The sequence below is a fragment of the Aythya marila genome, assembly GCF_965140915.1.
Source record: "Aythya marila genome assembly, chromosome: 1".
NCBI classification, from domain to species: domain Eukaryota; kingdom Metazoa; phylum Chordata; class Aves; order Anseriformes; family Anatidae; genus Aythya; species Aythya marila.
This window is the reverse complement of record NC_139042.1, coordinates 75,582,112-75,600,456: the sequence shown is the minus strand read 5'-3', so window position 1 is coordinate 75,600,456 and position 18,345 is coordinate 75,582,112. Positions and strand designations below refer to the sequence as shown.

The window sequence follows — 18,345 nt, the reverse complement described above, 5'->3', positions numbered from 1 at the left end:
GTGAAACAGACCCCACTGGGGATGTCAGTTGAGAACAAGCTTCAGGATGCCTGCCTGGCTTTGCCAACTGTGTTTACCTTATGGGGCATTACAGGCTGGACACCCTTAAGGGGTGCTAGTAATAAGAATTTCTGTCTCCATAGAGAAATACAACTCAATGGTGTTTGTAGTTTTAGACATCCTGCTGGGCAGTCAAATATGTTAAGTGTAATCAGATGCATTAGGATGTATTTTACTATGTCATCATCAAGGTTGGATACACAGTTTGATTAAAGTGACCGTGTGCATCGCGTCTGGGTATTTTCTTGTCCATTTAACTGAAAATTTTTCTTGTATGACTCCAAAGCATTGCGGTCTAAGACTTTAATTATAGGTAAAGGCTGTGAAGAGCTCAGCCATAGAGCTGAAAACTCCTTGGGCATGACAGTCTAGAGGAGATGATGCCCTTTCATTACTCTGCAACTTAAGTTAGAGAGCGTGTACAGAGCAGAGGAAATCAAAAAGGGGGTTATAATTTTGAACAACATTTTTAAAGGAATTACTTTTCACGTTTTACTTTTTATTTGCTTTCTTCTATTGCATTAATGTGGGTTAACATGTAAGTGTTTTCACATGTCTCTTATGAATTTTTATTTGGTATTGAAAAAATAGTTTTGAAGAAGTTTGTTTCTTTCACATTGTATTGTCATAAGAATGTTTTTGATGTTTGCTTTTTAAGAGGGGGAACAATCTACTAATACATTATTTAACTCTCAAAGAATATAAAGAAAACAAACACATTGAAAATAATTTTATTTTTTTATCACTTCAGGAAACAGGAATTTTGTTAACTTTATTTTTTTGCTGTGCATTTTTGAGAAAACTTGACGTAACTAACAAATGGACTAATTTGCATTAGTTGATACATGTATAAAAACTACAGGAACTAAGATATAAGTTGTTATAAGTAAGTTAACTATAATGTGCAGTGTTCAAAGTGGTTATGCCAAGTTTCTTATACTATTGCTTTTTATGCTTTAACCAATTGCATAGGGCCAGCTGCACTATCCCACGAGAATACAATATATCTGATGAGCAAACTTGTTATTCTGCTTGTTGCGATGCTTTCTAAAAATACTCATATTGCTGTTTATATTTTATACTTAGATATTTAATCATATTAATTTAACAAATTAAATTAATTCAAATATGCTGTGCCTGTTATCTCCAGATGGGAGAGCACATCTCTGTATTGTGTGAGTGGATGCCAAGTATGTGTACATGCATGAAGGCAGAGATTAATAAATTCTACTTACTAGTTTATTCCTCTATTAAAACAAAGGAACAGTATTTACTGCTAGCTTGATTGTGACAAACCTTAGTGCTTCATCTTGGAATTGTCTAAACTCTGTGGACAGCTAATCCTTTTTAAATCTTTCAGCTTCTGAAACACCTAAACTTCTGGTTCTAAGGTTGTCCAAAATTTTCTCAGCTCTTGACAGCAGGAAATCCCTCTTGAAGCTAACCACCAGTCCCATAAACGGAAGGTTTCTCTCTCCATCATCCAGAAGAAGCTTGCTTTGATAAATATCCTTAAAGAGTGCCCACCAGTAGGATTTCATTCACACAAAAGAGGGGAGGTCTGCTGCCCTTGGCAGAGTAGTGGATGTGGTACTGTCAAGCTGCTTCTTGGTCAGAAGTGTAAACTTAGTTCTTCTTACACCCTGGATGATATCCCTTCACTCTTTGAACCGTAAATTCTTTCTCACTGTGCATGATTTCAAAATAAACTTCTCTGCCCAGAAAATTTTTGGATGCCCCACCCTACAGGTGTTCAAGGCCAGTTTGGATGAGACCCTGGGCATTCTCATCTAGTGGGTGGCATACCTGCCCATGGCAGGGAGTTGGAACTGGATGGTCTTTCAGGTCTCTTCCAACCCAATCTATTATATGATTCTATGAAGATAGGTGTGGAGCTATGAACTCATCAGGATAAGGCTGATCTCTACTATTTCCAGTAAACCCCTGCACTAAAGAAAGGAATCCAAGATTGATATTGTGAGAGAATGGGAATGAACACAATGAAATACTCCTTTGATTATTTTAAACCTTGGAAAGGGGAGAGTCTTCTGTACCAGACTTTTCTACAAAGACCATCTTACACCAGTTCTTACCTATATATAAAAGACAGAAGAAAAATCCTTGGAGTGGTAACGTAAAAATCCCATCTGAATCACCTAATTACTATGTGGCTCAGTTGTATTTTCTCATTCTTTTCCCTCCCTATCCTAAATAATTCTGCCCTTCCCTTACAAGATGTTGTTGAGACCTTCAGCCTGCTTTGCTCGGAGGAAATGTTTTGCCTATGAATGCAAAAAATGTCATAATTCAATATAGCAGGCAACATCAAAGACACTAAGGAACAGTTTCTCCCAACCTTTCAGACAGAGGATGGGATTGAAGGTAGGTCATCCATGCTCTGGGAAAGTACTTTAATCATCAGTCATTTGTATGAGCCGTAAGGAGATTTCTCAAGGTACCTTGAAGAGAAGAGCAAATAATCTCCTTTGGAAAGACAGTATGAGGGGACTACTTTCAGAAAAGGGCCTAAACAGCTAGGAAAAGAGTAGAATTATCAGTGCTTCTTACATGAGTCAGTACTATGCTAATGTCAGCCAAATTCTCCCTGTGTGCTGACAGCCCAACCACTTTATTCACTGGATATGACCTGTTGTTCCTTGGACCTGAGATGCACTATTGAGAAGAGGCTACTTTCTGTATTCTCCAGGTTATGTCATTGTGATTCTGTGCTGCTCTTACATCAAGTTATATACTAAAGTAAACTAGTGGGGACTTACCTTTGTCTTTATTGAATTTAGGATCATGTTGAGGATGGACATGTTGCTCAGTAATTTTGCCTGAGGACTCTTTTTTTATATTATTTTATTCCAAATGACAAGTGTATTAAGATTGGAACCTAGCTTTAAAACTTTCCTCCTTTAAACAATAGATAAATAGATAAATAAATAGAAAAAAAAAATAAAGTCTATCTTATAATGATTTATATAAGAGGTGATTTTTTTGTTTGTTTGTTTCATCTTTCATTAATGAAATTCTTTAAAACATTATATTGGCATTCTAAGACCAGTAAAATTGTTGTTTAATAATTTCTCTAATATTCAGGAATAATTTCAGGTGTATGTTGAAATTCAAACCTTACTTACTTAATACTACTCAGCATGCCATCAAATTAATAGAAGAGAGATATCAAAAGCACTTTCAGTGTTATGATCTCAGCTCCAAACATACTTAAGTAGGGAGAACTAACTGAAGTAATTGAACAAAATATTCAATTTACTGACAGAGTAGTATATCTCAACAGTATTTTGCTCTTTCTTGAAATATGCTAAAACCATGTAAGGTTTGCTTAGAGTTGCCAAAGTAATTTGTAATGCAGGAGCTTTAGTTACAGATATGCCTCCTGCATGCCACTGAGATTAACAGAAGCTTTGCCAACAAAACCAGTGACGAAAGAAATAAGCCTAAGGCCTGTTCATATATTAAAATAATTTTGGTGATATGGGTTGACACATTATTTGATCCCACAACATCTCACATTTGCCACAGAAGACTGACACAAATGCAATACTGTGTTTTAAACAAGCCCTAAGAGAATAACTGAGCTCATACAAATGACAACTGAGATTCCTCAGCTGAGAAATTTGGGGTCAAGTCTATTCACATTATGCCTACCTTGTAGCTAAATTCAGTAAATCTGTTTTTAAAAATCCACAGTGTTGTGACTAATTAATTATGGTTAGGTCCTGACTAATCTCAGGATCTCAGCGGCAGCAGTATCCTGAATATATATGTATTTACATGTATTTTTCTGTTAATATAGTTATAGTTTATATCACTCTAATTCACTGTCATGTCTTGTCTGTAAATAGTTGAGTATGTGGGTCTTCATGCTGGGAAAAACAAAAATAAACAAACTAGCACATTTGAGTGCTCTATAGAATGAAAATAATCATAAAACTGGTTCAGATAGGCTCTTTCTTCCCTAGGAACCCCTTCATCCAACTAGATAATAAATTCTATAGGTAATGTAAAAGCTAAAAATTGGAAAAAAAGATGAGGCAGATGATGAAGTGCAGGGACTGTTACCCCAGCTTAAGTTAAATAGACAAATGTAGGACTCTGAATGGAGAAGGACTCTGAGTAGCAGGAATACGTGGGGGCTCAAAGCAGCAAAACATCAGTCTGAGAGCAGTCTATAATGCAGCTTAAAAAGGCTCTCTTTCCTTCACATGCACACACAAACCAGATAACCTTTTCCTTAAATTTTATTTGTCAACAAGTGTCAAGATTAAGCACAGAATAATATTTAAAAATTTTGTTGGTTGGGACTTTAAAAATGCCATTGTTGGAGAGCTGAAACAACTTCCCAACATTCTGGCTATCTGAATTGGGTTGGCAGCTGCTGCTTTCTTTCACAGATTGGAAAGAAAGCAAAAAGCAGAAATTACACCGTGCCTTCTTTGGGAAGTATTTGGCATCACTGCAAGTAACATTGAAACTCATATGGTAGATTTTTTAAGTTACAGAAAACATCTTGTAAAAATAAATAGAAATCACTAAATTTCTTAATGAGTCTGCATCTTGGTCAATAAAGATATTCAGTATTGGTTGTGTAGTATATTTTGACTTATGCAAGTAATTTGTTTCAAATTCATGTGTTATTTTGATTAAATAATTAGATTAAAACACAATAAACATGACAGTCTGAAATAACTTGAAGTTTGGATAATTGAGAGGTAACTGCAAATGTAAAATCAGCCACAAATGGATGAGTTTCTAATGAGTTCTAAAAACACAATATTTCTTATGTACTTATGTACTTGGGAGTGATTCAGCTGTTACCAGAAGGTTGTGTTCAGGTCTGGTGTTAGTACCTTAGGAAAAAAAAATCAGAAACAGCGCAGAAGGCAGATCTTTAAAAGCTTAAAGGAAAAAACAGGATAGAAAAAGCAGGCCTCAGACTTCCTACTGAAAGGGTTCAGAGTGCATCTATGTTTATTCCATATTTCAGTGGTTAAGGCACTTCCTGCAGAAGTTGGAAATTAAATTCATGACACCAGCAATCTCAGTGGGTGTTGTTGATGGAAAGGTCATCTCCTATAACCCGAGAAAAGTCTGCAGAGAAGAGTTAAGGCTTAGAGTGTCATTTTGACATAAATGCCAAGGATCTCAAGAGGACTTGCATTCATTACCTGAGGGTTTTGTGTCTCCTATGAACCAGAAAAGGTGGCTTCTCACAGCTCTGGATTTTGTGAAGCCATTTTGGACTTACTCTCCCGTTTCAGGATCTGGAGAAATGAGTCCTTTGATTTGGGTTAATGAATTCCCTGAAATGTCAACACCTGATCAGCTAAGCCCTATATATTATGGTGAAAGTTGTGATAACTGAAAAGTAATTTTGTGAATTTAACACTTGACCAGTTTTCTAAAGGTCACTTTTCTAGAAGAGACCTGCAATGCACTCACTGTAATGTGCTTGTTATGTGATTTTGTTCACAACTGTTGACACTTCCATGTATTAAAGAGGTGGGTCCTACCTCCCAGTCTGCCTAATGGGTGTCACGTGGCAGAGAGCAACTAGCCACATCTGAACGGAAAGTGTAATTGTGACATTTTCCCCACCAGACTACGGATGAGAGGGTCCAGCTGTCAGACATCAGAGCGAGCAGGTGGTACCAGTTCCGTGTGGCGGCTGTCAATGTGCATGGGACGAGGGGCTTCACGGCACCCAGCAAGCACTTCCGCTCCTCAAAAGGTGAGTTTTGGTTCCCTACAACTAGTGCTCACCTTCCACTCGCTCACATGTGGAGTGCAACCTGATCTGCCTGTTTTTGTGGCAGAAGGTTTTTAACAGGTGGGTTTTTTGGCCATGTTACCAACCATCAGCTTTAGAAATGGTGTGAGATTTGTTTGAAGTCAACACAGGAATTAAATGTTAAAGACATCATTATTGTTTTATCAGTAAGGAGTCTCAATGAATAAATCCATTTTAAAACATTTTACACACTGTTGGTATCAGCCAACGTGACTCTGACCTTGAAACATGAAGGAAATGGGGTTTCAACATGTTATTCCAAGATGTTTGTCTTAATTTCATTTATAGTTATAAGTACATTCCTGCCATATGCTTAGCAGCGTACAGGAATAGTTTGTTGCCTATATCTTAATTGCAGCATCATTGTTTTAATGGAACTACACGCTATTTTAGTATAACTTTCCCCTTGCTAGCACTAATCATAAGGGCTTAGGGATAAAAAGAGTATAATAGTGTTTAGTAGTGTGTATCTGTTCATTAGGAAGTCATAATAGACAGTCCACTAAGTGTTGTAGGATTTTTTGTTACTGTTGTTGGTTCTGCAAGGGATGTGGGATAACTTTGAAAATGTACCAGTAAATGGCACTGGGGGGATGGGAGCTGGAAACAGATCTCCTGTCCCATAAATTTTTTTCTGATGCACTTTTCACTGACACAAAGGAAGAGTTTACCCAGATGACTTTCAGACACAGTAGCACAGGCCAGAAACCATCCCCAGGAGACAATCTGGATATGGTTACTCTCTCTTAAAGACAGTTGTGGAAATAGCCAGACCATACTAGTTTACTGATGCTAAACAATGAGATGTAGCACTCTTCACTGTATTACTAATTGCAGTAAAGTTTCCAATAGACAGACTTGTCTTTGTTTTGGTAGTGACAGAATCTTTACACTCTTATAACAAATACTTTGAGGAATGCATTTCCTCTTTCTGAAGATAAAATTAACTTACAATATAGGCAGTCACCATTTGTGGGTTTCCATGTTAGCTTTTAGCTTGTTGTTTGGCCATAATCAATCCTAGAAAAAATATTATTGTAGATACAGTTATATAGGCATGCAAGTGCTTTCAGTGATATGGATGGTTTATTTATTTTTTGAATAAGTCTACATTAGGATAAATAATTTTGGTACTATAACCCCATTTGTGGTAGGAACATTGGTTGGCATAGTCATACCATTACTTTTGTGACCACAAACCTTTATGAATATAAAAGTATTATTTAAAGAATTTGTTACACTTAAGTAGCATGCCATTTCAATGACATCAAAAATACAGTTCCTTCAAGCTATGTTGAGCTTACTGCAAAGATTCAGCAGCAGCGGAGGCATTCTCTGCTTTTTTTTTTTTTTTTTCTCTTCATGAGCTGCAGTTCAGCAGATACAGCCCTGCATTGCTGAATCTGGCACCAATTTTCTTTTAAACTCAGATCATTGCCAGAGTTGTTTTTCTGAGTTTCTAAAGATTTTCTAACTATTCTGCTTGGAACCACTGTGCCTGTAGTTACATAGAAGTACATCATGATAATACTGAGGTTTTGGCTTGAGCGTGACATTTTGAAGCAGGATGTGTATTAAATTTCACCCTAGATTTGTCCCCTGCTGCACTTGCTCACCACAGGAGCATGTTGTTCAAAACACCTACATTAGTAAAGAATATAAGAACATCCATGCTAAGGCATACTAAATGTCTCTTTAGCCCATTAAAAAGAAAAAAAAAGAGACTAAATGTCTCTTTAGCCTAGACTCTAGCAAAAGTGGGTTTCTGGAGAAGTGTGAGAGCATGATAAGCACAAAGATACTTCTTCAGAATAATCTCCCAAGTGGCAGTGATTTGTTTTTCAGGAGTTTGTGGTTTTAAAATGATTACATGTTAGATACCAGAGTCCTCTTTTTTCTGTGGTCTCTGCAGCTACCCCTGAAGCACTTGCTCACCTGTAGTACTGTTTATGGCTGTCTGCTGGGCAGAGAGCACTCTAAGCACTTTTAGGACTTTGTGACAAGGACAGCAGAGGACTGTAGTATTTCTCCATGCTCTAACCTAATAAACCAAAGCAAAGGGGATCTTGATAAGGGCATAAAGTATTGTAACCGGCACTGTTCAAAAAGCTACTGTAACTCACAATAACAATTTTCAAATCTAAACTCCAGCCCTGAACTGTGAATTGCCAAGCAAACAGCAAGAATTTGATTTAACTATCAGCTTGGTAGCCAGAGTCATCCTATTTCATCAGTTAATTTGACTATTTTAGGGGCTTTGATATTGTCAGTGGCTGTTACAAAGGTACCATATTCGCCAAATGAAATGTGGAAGCATTAAGCGACTCAAATGCAGATGCTGCTGGGTGGTGACTGTCAGGAATAACACTGGGTTGCTTCAATCAGTATCTCTTAGCATCGATGTCCCTGAGCAGGCACTTAGCAGTAAGTTATAGTGTCATATAGACTTTTAATTACTACTTTGGAACTCAGTGGGAAGTGGCAGCCCCTTCCTGGCAGAGAGGCAAGAAACTGCTGATCAGATGTGCCTGTTTTTTTGCATGCCAGCATCTACTGTCTCCTGCTGTGCTCCTACAGGCACATTTAACCTCTAAATTGGAAAAAGGAAGGAGGACTTTGGCACATCACCTTTGGAAGGTTGCTGGCTCTCTGTGGTACGTTTGTGTAAAGTGTGGACAGAAACTCACATCAGTTCATGTACCGTTTCAATTCATCACGTCGTGCCAAGAGCAAGAGAAGATTATTATCTTTGTCAGACTTACCAGAAGTTTTCCTCAGAAAGAAATCCTTTGATGAGGAAATGTGATAGCAATTCATAAGACATTTTCTCACATGAGATGCTGAACTTTTACCAGTTGCTCCTAGGTTACAATGAATAGCAAATTGTACTTTTTTAAAGGAGGACAAATGTGATATGATATTTCTGTTACTAAATATTTAGTAGAGGTAGTTACTAAACTGTTAAAAAGAATGTTCAAAAACATTGATGCTGCAATTACTTGGAGAGACTTCTTGTCTGGTTACTGCTATGCTGTTTATGCTATTCTGTGTCTTTTGCAAGTGCAAAAATATTGTTTCTAAGTAGATACAGGAAAGTAAAGTTTTATTTTATTCAAAATAACTTTACATCTCCTGAAGTATGTAATTTCCACTGACTTTTCTACCACTAAAAAGATCCTTATTATCCAAATTACTTTAATTTCCCAGTCATGAAAAAGACAAAAACAGGAAGATAAAAGAGCATTTCATCAAGCATTTCAACTACAACAGCTCTACACCATTCTTAATCTACTTGTGTTTTGATTTTTTTTTTCTTTTAACTGCTGTAGCTGTAGATATTCTTCTACAGTAAATAGTTGAGGTGAAGGTTTTTAGCTGTTTTACACTGCCTCATGTGTTCATTTCTTGAATGTAAATATGTAAATAATAAATATGTAAATAATAAATAATCAAAGTGACACCACTGATATATATAATTTATAAAATGTTCAGAGCATAAGCAGAGAGAATTTTTTATGCCATTTATTTCCTATTATTAAAGGAAATAAAGCATTTATACATGCCTGTCTGGCATGGCCCTCACATGGAACAAAGTGATGCTTCATTTTTCTAAAATTTGATACCAAATTTACAAGAGACACAGATTAAATTATGCATATCTCTTTGGAGCAGTGTGACTAGAAGGTGGAGTGAATGCTGCTCCTTGGAGAGTGGGTCCTTTCCTAAAAGTAGAACTCTGTACATGGATTTTCTGATTGATACTGTCAACTAAAATTGATCTAAACTTTCTGATCTTTTTTGACTGTGACTTCTACATCACTTTCTTTTTTTCTTTTTTTTTTTTTTAATCGTGTTTGCTTTTCATCTTCCACTAAGTGGCAAAAATTTGCAATAACAGCAAAAAGCTAACAGAATGACGGGCAGAATATTTTGATTCCCAAAGGTACAAATATCCTTATTTTCATACTTTGACTGGTCCTCTCCAAGCTGTTTCATTTGCTATAGGGGGAGGAGAGTACTGATCCTACAATCATTAAATAAGTCTTTTTGGAAAAACAAACAAACAAAAAAAAACCTGTCTATGCTTTTCTTCCATTAAGTGGGCAGTGGATGGCCTAACCCAAATTGCCAGAAGTTACTTGGCTCTAGTAATACAGCTTACAATTTTTAGGCTACTTTTTTTAGCTTTTTATATTTCATGGTGAGAATGAACTTTCAGTAACAGGGACTGCAGTTAACTAGAGGGATCGGCATTAAACATTTCTGTATAATTTATTATCTTTCTGGGCTGTAGTTAGATACTGTGCCATTTTCACAGGCAAAAAGGGACTGTATGATCAACACAATGAACCCAAACCATATGATCCTTCTACCTCTACTAAAGTTATCTTCAACATAAAGGCAGCTGCTAGCATGCACAGGATAAATTGTCTAGCAAAAGGAAGTAGACAACATTGTTTTCACAGCACATAAGTACTGTGCTGGATGAGATTTCATGCATGCATTACTGAGTGTTAGTAAAACCAGAACAGACACCCACTCCTGCCAATAAAATTCTTTCTGTTGCTCCTTTGGGACCAATGATTTTTTTATACTGTTGCACAGCTGCTTTATGTGTGCCATTTCCATTGGGCAAAGCCAGTCTTCCTGCTTATGCCTTGGAACTGCTTAAAAGTTGGAAACTTGTCTGTAGAGCAGCTTCAGCAGATTTCTATAGTTGGTAGGCGTAATGTTTAAAAGTTAGCAATGTGTGATCCATTTTAAGTCAGGAAAAAAAGACAAATCTATGTAAGAAAGGATTTTAAATGGAGCCAAACTTGCTGTCACTTTTATAATTCAGATTGGGAATTCCAGGTTCCAATGTCGTTATTTCCTCTCCAACATATATTTCAAACCATTTATTTATTTATTTATTTTCATTACAGTTGCTCTATTTAAAGTCAAAGTGAAGGCATTTGCAGCAACGAATGATGTGATTCTTGTAAGCATAGCTTACCCATGCTGTTGTGTTTAAGGTTGCAAAGCACTTCCACATCCTATTGATCGAAAGAATTTTGTAAGAGATAAACTGTCTATCACTAAGTTTAATAAATGTATAGAGAAAGATGTGCATTTTGAAATGGTGATGATGTGATGCTTATTATTGTTATTGTTATTGTTATTATTATTATTATTATTATTATTATTATTAGACATGAGGAATCCTCCCTCCAGGGGCCTGAAACAGAGTTTTCCTTGTGATGGCTGAGTAGCCAGCAAGACAAGAATTTAAGTCCTTTGGGTATACTGAAGCCAGACACAATGCAGACAAATTCAGTACTTACTCCATTTGCTGGAACAGCAGTCTCAGCCTTGACCTAATGAAGCTATCGTTTCTAGCAGTGAGAAGTGATTTACTTCTCAAGCTGCTGAGACCAGAATTTTTCAGATTAGAGGACAACTGTCTGTGCCAAATTCTAGTATATATAATGTCTTTTCTTTTTTATTTGAGCTGTAGCATAAACAACAAAGGAAAAGCTGCAACTATCATCACTCTTTCTGCAAACCAAAGAATTTGATTTAATACTCAGATAAATTCATGTATATAAAATTTCAGAACTTTAAATTTGAAAAACTGGCAGTAGTTTCCATTCCAGTAGTTTAATGTTCATGTATCTGAATTATACATTTGGGCAGTCAGTCAAAGGGATCACAGATATATGAACGCTAACAGCAGAATGGCTGTTAAGCTTTATTGTCAGAAGAATTCCAGTTTAGCTTCACAGTCAGGTTAACAAACATTTTATGTATATAAGCTTTATAGCTCAGTATTAGATATTCAGTTATTAGACTTTAAAATATTTCAGCACACAAGTTGTGTATGGCTTTTTAGTGTTTGCATAGACATACAGAAGCATAACAAAACACCTTGTAGAAGCTTGACTTTTCCATTCAATAATACAATTGTGAAGGCTTAAAAAAACAGAAAAAAATACAATTATCTGGTAACTGGTAGGCATGCATTATGAAGGAGTATGTTGTTAAGGCTACTTAACATTTTATTTTATTTATTTTTTCTTTTGGGGGAGGACTTTGGGGGAGGCTTGGGGTGTTTTTGATTTTTTATCTGTTCCTTTTTGAGTCTGGGGCTTGGGTTTGTTGTTGTTGTTTTTTCCTTCCATTAATAACAGAGATCACAATATCTAGCCTAGTTGCTATTCCTTCTCACTGGTGAAACTCAGTCCTTTCTAATGAAAGAAAAGATGAATATTCCTGTTTTTTTGGCTTAAAAGAAAAAAAAAAAAAGTTCCGTCGGTTATAATAGTGATGAGTGGTTCAGAGAGACAGAAATATAAGAATAAATTGTATAGTGGTATGGAAATACTTAATGTGGAAAGGATCTTCAGCTGGTAGTGGCTTTAGCCACTCACTTAGTGGCTTCATATTTCAGGTACTCAAAATCCAAGAAATATTTTAATGTTGGGTCCCCACAATCAGACAGTTATTTGTTACTCTTTGTGTTTTTCTTTTCCTTCTTTCTTTCAGATGATTTAATGCCAAGTATAATGACTGCCAGTGTTCAAGAGGCATTTGAATAATGTTAATATACTTTAATTTTTGGTTAGAGCTGAAGTGCTTTTGTAGGTTCCTTCCAACAGAATTATTCCATTTCATTACAAAGTGTTTTGTTGTTGTTTTTGTCATTTGGTCAATTTACTTGCTTCTAGATTATTATTTTCTACATCTTAGTCTATGAGTTTTAAAAAAGCCCTTCTTGGGAATGTGACAATTTGTAATATCTCGCCTTTTCATGTCTGTCAGCTGCAGAAATCCTTCCTTTCTGTCTTCCACATCTACAGCCTCTTCCTTCCTACAATCTCTTCCTCCTCGTCAAAGGCCCTTTTCAATGACATTTGCTAGGCTCACAAAAGACATCTTGAAAAAAGTGGGCACTCAGGAAATTGTTTCTACTATTTTAATATTATTTCACATGTATATTCAACTTAAGAGGAGGATGTTTTTTCTTTACTTAACCAATAGTTACCTGATGATTTTTAATACAACATATTAAACATATTAAAGTACAACTCTCCCTCAGCAAAGGCAAACCAGTACTCATATATTTTTTTTTTGTTTTTGTTTTTAATACAAATCTGCATTTTGTCTGCAGACTGGACTGTTTCTAGTGAACAGAGCATGCAGAAATGCTACTGATAATGTGATGTTTTCAATAAACTGGAATTATAGTAAGTACAGGGTGAAATCCTGGTACTGTAGAATTCAAAAGAAACTATCTATTGCTTTCAATATGTGCACAGTTCTTCTCCTTACTATTTTTGTTTCTGCTTATGTTACTGAGAAAAACAGGGATGTTTGAAGTTACTTAAAAGAAAAATCCTGTGATGCTGAGACACTTAAAAGCTCAGTTCTGATCAGTCACCTACTTTATATAAGGATAATTGCACATTATCTTGCATTCTTGTGGGGACAGAAACACTTGACAAAGAATTTTGGAAGGAAACAAACAAACAAAAAAATCAGTCATTTTCTTTAGATCTCTGAAAAGCTGATGAACAGAACTTGAAAATATTCTGAATCGTGTAATACACTTTGTCCAGAAGAGCTATTTCATTTAGCTTTTAGAATTTTTAGGGCTCTCAGAATCTTTTGCAGTTGCAAATGAAGACAAAGATGTTGTATAGTTATAATTGTTTAGGCTTATATCTGACCATTCATGAAGGTGTAATCTCTGAAACACTTAAATTGTATCCCATATGTTATGTATACATAATACATGATGCATAGTACTTCTGGGAGATAACCTGAATAATTCACCTGCAGTAATATGATCATATTACTGCACTTCAGGTTATAAATGTTGCACATCAGGTTATAAATGTTTTATTCTCATAATACATTATCATAATACATAAAAAAAAAAACAAAACCACCACCTAACATTTTAATTCAGCGAAGATGAATGCTTAATTTTTGATTTTGGTTTTCTGATTAATGATTCTGTTTATTGCATGTAAATTTAATTTTGCATCTACTTATTTTAGTAAGCTATAGAAGTAGATGAGGAATTATATTAGACAACAATACAAACCTAAAACAAATTATAGAAGTTAATCTCTTACATTTATCCCCTCCAAAATACTCAGCTTTGTATATGTTTAAGATAGAGATGGTATATGTTTAAGATAGAGATTGCCTTCAGAGGTAAGGCAATAAATGTATGAAAAGTGTTTCTGCAAAGACAAAAAATGAAGGAATCTGGCTTGCAATTTCATTAAAAAAATAAAGAAAGAGAAGAAATAAGGAATTCTCATTATTAGGAAAATAAAGATGAATTTCCAGAAGGTTTAAACTCAATGCTTTGTAATGTTTATGTCCAAAAGACAGGTTGAATTGCACGTGTGAGGCAACACAGACATCCATTACTATTTTAACTAAAATGGCATGTATGAGGAAACAGGAGCATCCATTGTTGTTTAACCAAGACTCCTGTTAAATAACAGGAATAAGTCATTATTTCACATCTGCTGATCTTTAAAAAGGAAATGCTGTCTTTATTAATTCTAAATGTGTCAGTTTGTATGACCTAAATGATGGAATTTTTCAATGAGACCATTTATCATAGGGATTATCAGATGAATTTAGTATGTCTGGAAAGCTCATTTAACAGATCATTAACCATTATAAAAAAGATTCAGGTGAACTGTGCCATAAATGAATGCCTGGTGTCTCCTCTGCACACCTTCAGTTTTATTTCTGGCAGTAAGTGGTGGCTTATTTGGCTGAAAATTTATGTGAAAATGGTTTTCTCAATCACATTGTTTTTTCTTGGCTTCAACTTCATCTCATGCCTTAATTGTTACAAATTTCCTTTTTTTTTTTTTCTGCCTGATATACCTTTTTTTTTTTTTTTTTTTTTGAGCCACAGTGTTTACTTTAACTTATTTATTTACCCATCTCTTTATTTATTTTTGCATTTTTATTATATTTTGCCACTGATGTTTGTCTACCACAGGCATTGAGAAAAATAAAGTTTTCAAAGTCTTATATTTTTTCACTAAATTGCTGGTGAAATAAATATATTGACATATTCACTCTTAATAGTGTTCTCTTATAATGATTCTAAGATTACTTAGATTGAGAATCATGATTAAAAAGTAAGAGACAAGAAGCAAGTTTGACTTTCAGAGGCTCATCTGCAAAGTTTCTGTTTATTCACTTGACTCAGAGACAGAATATCACATATTAGAAACCTAAGGAGGATCTAAAGTTCAGTATTGTAAGAGGTTTAGTCGTGGAACCTTTGACTGTCAGGTATCCTTCTTGACTCTAGGGTTGACAAAGAGAATTGAAGGAATATCTCAGGTAATATTGACCAGAAATTAGTTCAGAATAGGGAAATAAATAACAGGGATAGCTAATTGCTTTTTGTCATTATAAAAATATAACTATGGCCTTCTATGTCAGCATAATATTTCATTACATCTTAATTACATTTATTTTAAAGTCATATTTATGTCCCATGCTAGTGGATATCAGTACAAGAACTTTTAAGAAAGACTCAACTTGTAGAAATATTCTCATTTGAGAATTCTTTGAGAACACACACACAAAAAAAATAAAAATAAAATCAGCATTTGCACCATGTGATTCCAGGATAACTACACAAGGCTACTCATAGACTAGGAGCTTTTTACAGTCATTGTGTTTAAAGTAGTGAATACCAGAAGTAAACCTTATAGTTTAGAACATTATGGTTTGTGATATTTGTGAGCATAGCAACAATATAACAACAAAACTAGATGTGTAGTCCCAAAGCTGGTAAGCAAGCACATAATTGTAGTTTTAGTAAGGTTTGGATTTCTTTAACTTACAAAAAGCCATCTCACTTATGGGAATTTTTTGACTGACTTTTCATAAGTGTAACAAGAATGTTTAACACAGCTTGTGTATAGCTAGTAGATACATAAGATGAATATGATCTTTACCTTACTGAAGATGATTTTTTGATTATTTTTTTTTTATTGCAGATCCGTCTGCTCCACCAGCTCCATCTAATATCAGAATTGCCAATATCAGTGCAAACAATGATGGAAGTGTAAATGTAATGATTACTTGGGATCTTCCAGAAGAACCCGATATCCCAGTGCACCACTACAAAGTCTTCTGGAGCTGGACGTATAGCAAATATGTGATCCCAGCTAAAAAAAAGAGAAGGAAGATTACTGATGGGGTAAGAAGGAAAACAGCAAATGAGACGGAAATATGGGTGTGTGTTAATTTTGGAATGTTCAAACATTTCTGGCATAAAATAAATAGATTAGAAGAATCAAAATATGATAAATTGTAATGATTTCAACAGAAGAGAAAATTGCCTTAATTTTTAAGATCACCAATCCCATAGACAATTTTGATTTCTCAGTCTCTATGCTTCACTGAACTCAAGGTGAGAAGTAGACTTCTACCTTAAAATACAGACGAAGTATTACAAGATTTTGTGGGAGAGAGAAACAGAAAGTAAAGTGCTGTTTGTTCTCTATAGTGAGGCTTATTTTACTGTTCTTCTGAAAGATACAGTGTTGTTTTATTTCAAAAGTGTAGCATCATCTGTTGCATTATTTCAATATGCAAATAAAACTTGGGACACTATCATATAGAGTAAATATTAAATAATTATTATAGGTCCAAACAAAACAAATCAAAATGATGTTTAAGTACTCTGTTGTACCAGAGATCTGACATATTTCCATAGCAGTAAATTCCTGTGATTTTTTTTGATGCACATCAAATATTGCTTTACTAGAAAACTATCTTCTGTCATATCCTTAAGCATGTTGTATAGTATCTTAAAGTAGGTAATAGGAATACAAATGTATCACAAATAACAGACTGGACTTAATTATCTGAACTAACTTTTATTAATGCATTGTGAGCATTTGTTTCCATGTCTGTGTTCACCCTGTGTTTTGGCTATTGTTGCCTGTTTACACTGTTATGAATGACAGCTGTAGGGTTATAGTTCCCTCTCTGTCCCTCAGGCACCAAATCCTGAGAAAAATGAGAGCAATTAAGACATTATTCTGAGTTCATTTACAGCGGACTGGATATAGCCAGATCCACTGACGTGAGCATGGTGAACCCACCTCTTTTCATGGGAATGGACAGGGATCAGGGTCTGGAGACTGTAGCCATCATCACGAGCTTTACATTGGGAAGGAGGGAAAAGGAAATTTAACCATAATAGGAAATAATATGGAGTTTTAATATTTTTATTTTTATTTTTATTTTTTTTAGACCTCTGTGGTACTTTTAAGAAATCACTTTAGCAAGGAGTAGATTTGGATTCTGCTAGGTAGAACATTTTGTGTTTCTCAGGAAAGCTGCCATTGGCTAGAGACCTTCAGATTGTTAAATTTGTTAATTAATAATTAAATATTATTAAATGTTAAAAAATGTTAAATAAGACCTTCAAAATGTTAAAACATCCAATAAACAATATTAAGTAATTATGACAAAGTTCTGGCCTTGTACAGAAGGAAATCCAGAAGATCTAAGACATATCTAAGAGAAAAGACAGGCTCTTAGAATACCTTTCATACTACTCCTGGCCCAGTGTACTTCTTCTGCAGCATCACATGAAACTGTACACTAATGAGATTCAGACTACCCCCACAGGATACTTCTGAAGCTATTGCTGGCCAATGGTCCTTTGAACATTACAGAAACTCTTCAGTCTAAAAACTGAAACTGTAAATAATGTGAAACACGGTGGAAAAATCTCTTTTTTTGAAGAACGTTGAAGATTTTTTTCTCAATTTTTATATTCAGGTATGGTCTAGTTCAAATGTAGCCTAGTCAAAACCATTTTATAAAGATTTCTAGGTGATTCTAGGTAGACATTCAAATATTTTTTGCTTCAGTATTTAGAAATCAATGCCATTAATCAAGAGTTGTAGTCAATAATAAATAACACAAAACAAGTAAACATAATTGAAACAAAATGCTTTTGACAATTCCTGAACTGTGGCAGTGCATAGTTGTCCTCTTCACTCTGGATTGACTGTGAAACTTTAGAGGCACAAAGAATTCTAATGAAAACATGGAGTAATGTATTCTGTCTGTGACATGGGCTAGAAGAGGATTTTTATAAATACTAAGAATGTATTTAAGAATGCAAGAATACTGTGAAGCCTTGTGAATACTGTGAAGTTCTTTACAATATTATGGGACTTAATTTATAGGTTATTAACCAGAGAATGATAAACCTGCTCATGTAGGATTGATTAATCCTACTCATGTACACTTCCATGACAATAGAAACTTCATTTTTTTCTTTTCCATTTATCACTCTGTAGATGAAAAGAATCCTTGTTAATAAGGAGGTTTTTTTAGATGCCTGTTTCTTTATCTTTTTATTTTTGTAGAAAATGTTTTATAGAAAATATTGACAAATGTACTGAATCTTGCATTCT

The 18,345-nt window shown here is 34.9% G+C and overlaps 1 protein-coding gene across 4 annotated transcripts in view; it reads left to right on the top strand.

Annotated features, from left to right (window-relative positions):
• The window catches only part of ANOS1 (anosmin 1), a 137,297-nt gene that overhangs the window by 84,817 nt on the left and 34,135 nt on the right, over positions 1-18,345 (top strand). For 2 of the 4 annotated variants that reach the window (XM_082758162.1, XM_082758160.1), the window contains exons 6-7: positions 5,686-5,815; positions 15,904-16,106. In XM_082758162.1, coding sequence (XP_082614288.1) covers positions 5,686-5,815; positions 15,904-16,106 — 333 coding nt within the window. Of the gene's footprint in view, positions 1-5,685; positions 5,816-15,903; positions 16,143-18,345 lie in introns of all 4 variants that reach the window. The other 2 variants (XM_082758161.1, XM_082758159.1) reach the window with 1 other exon arrangement.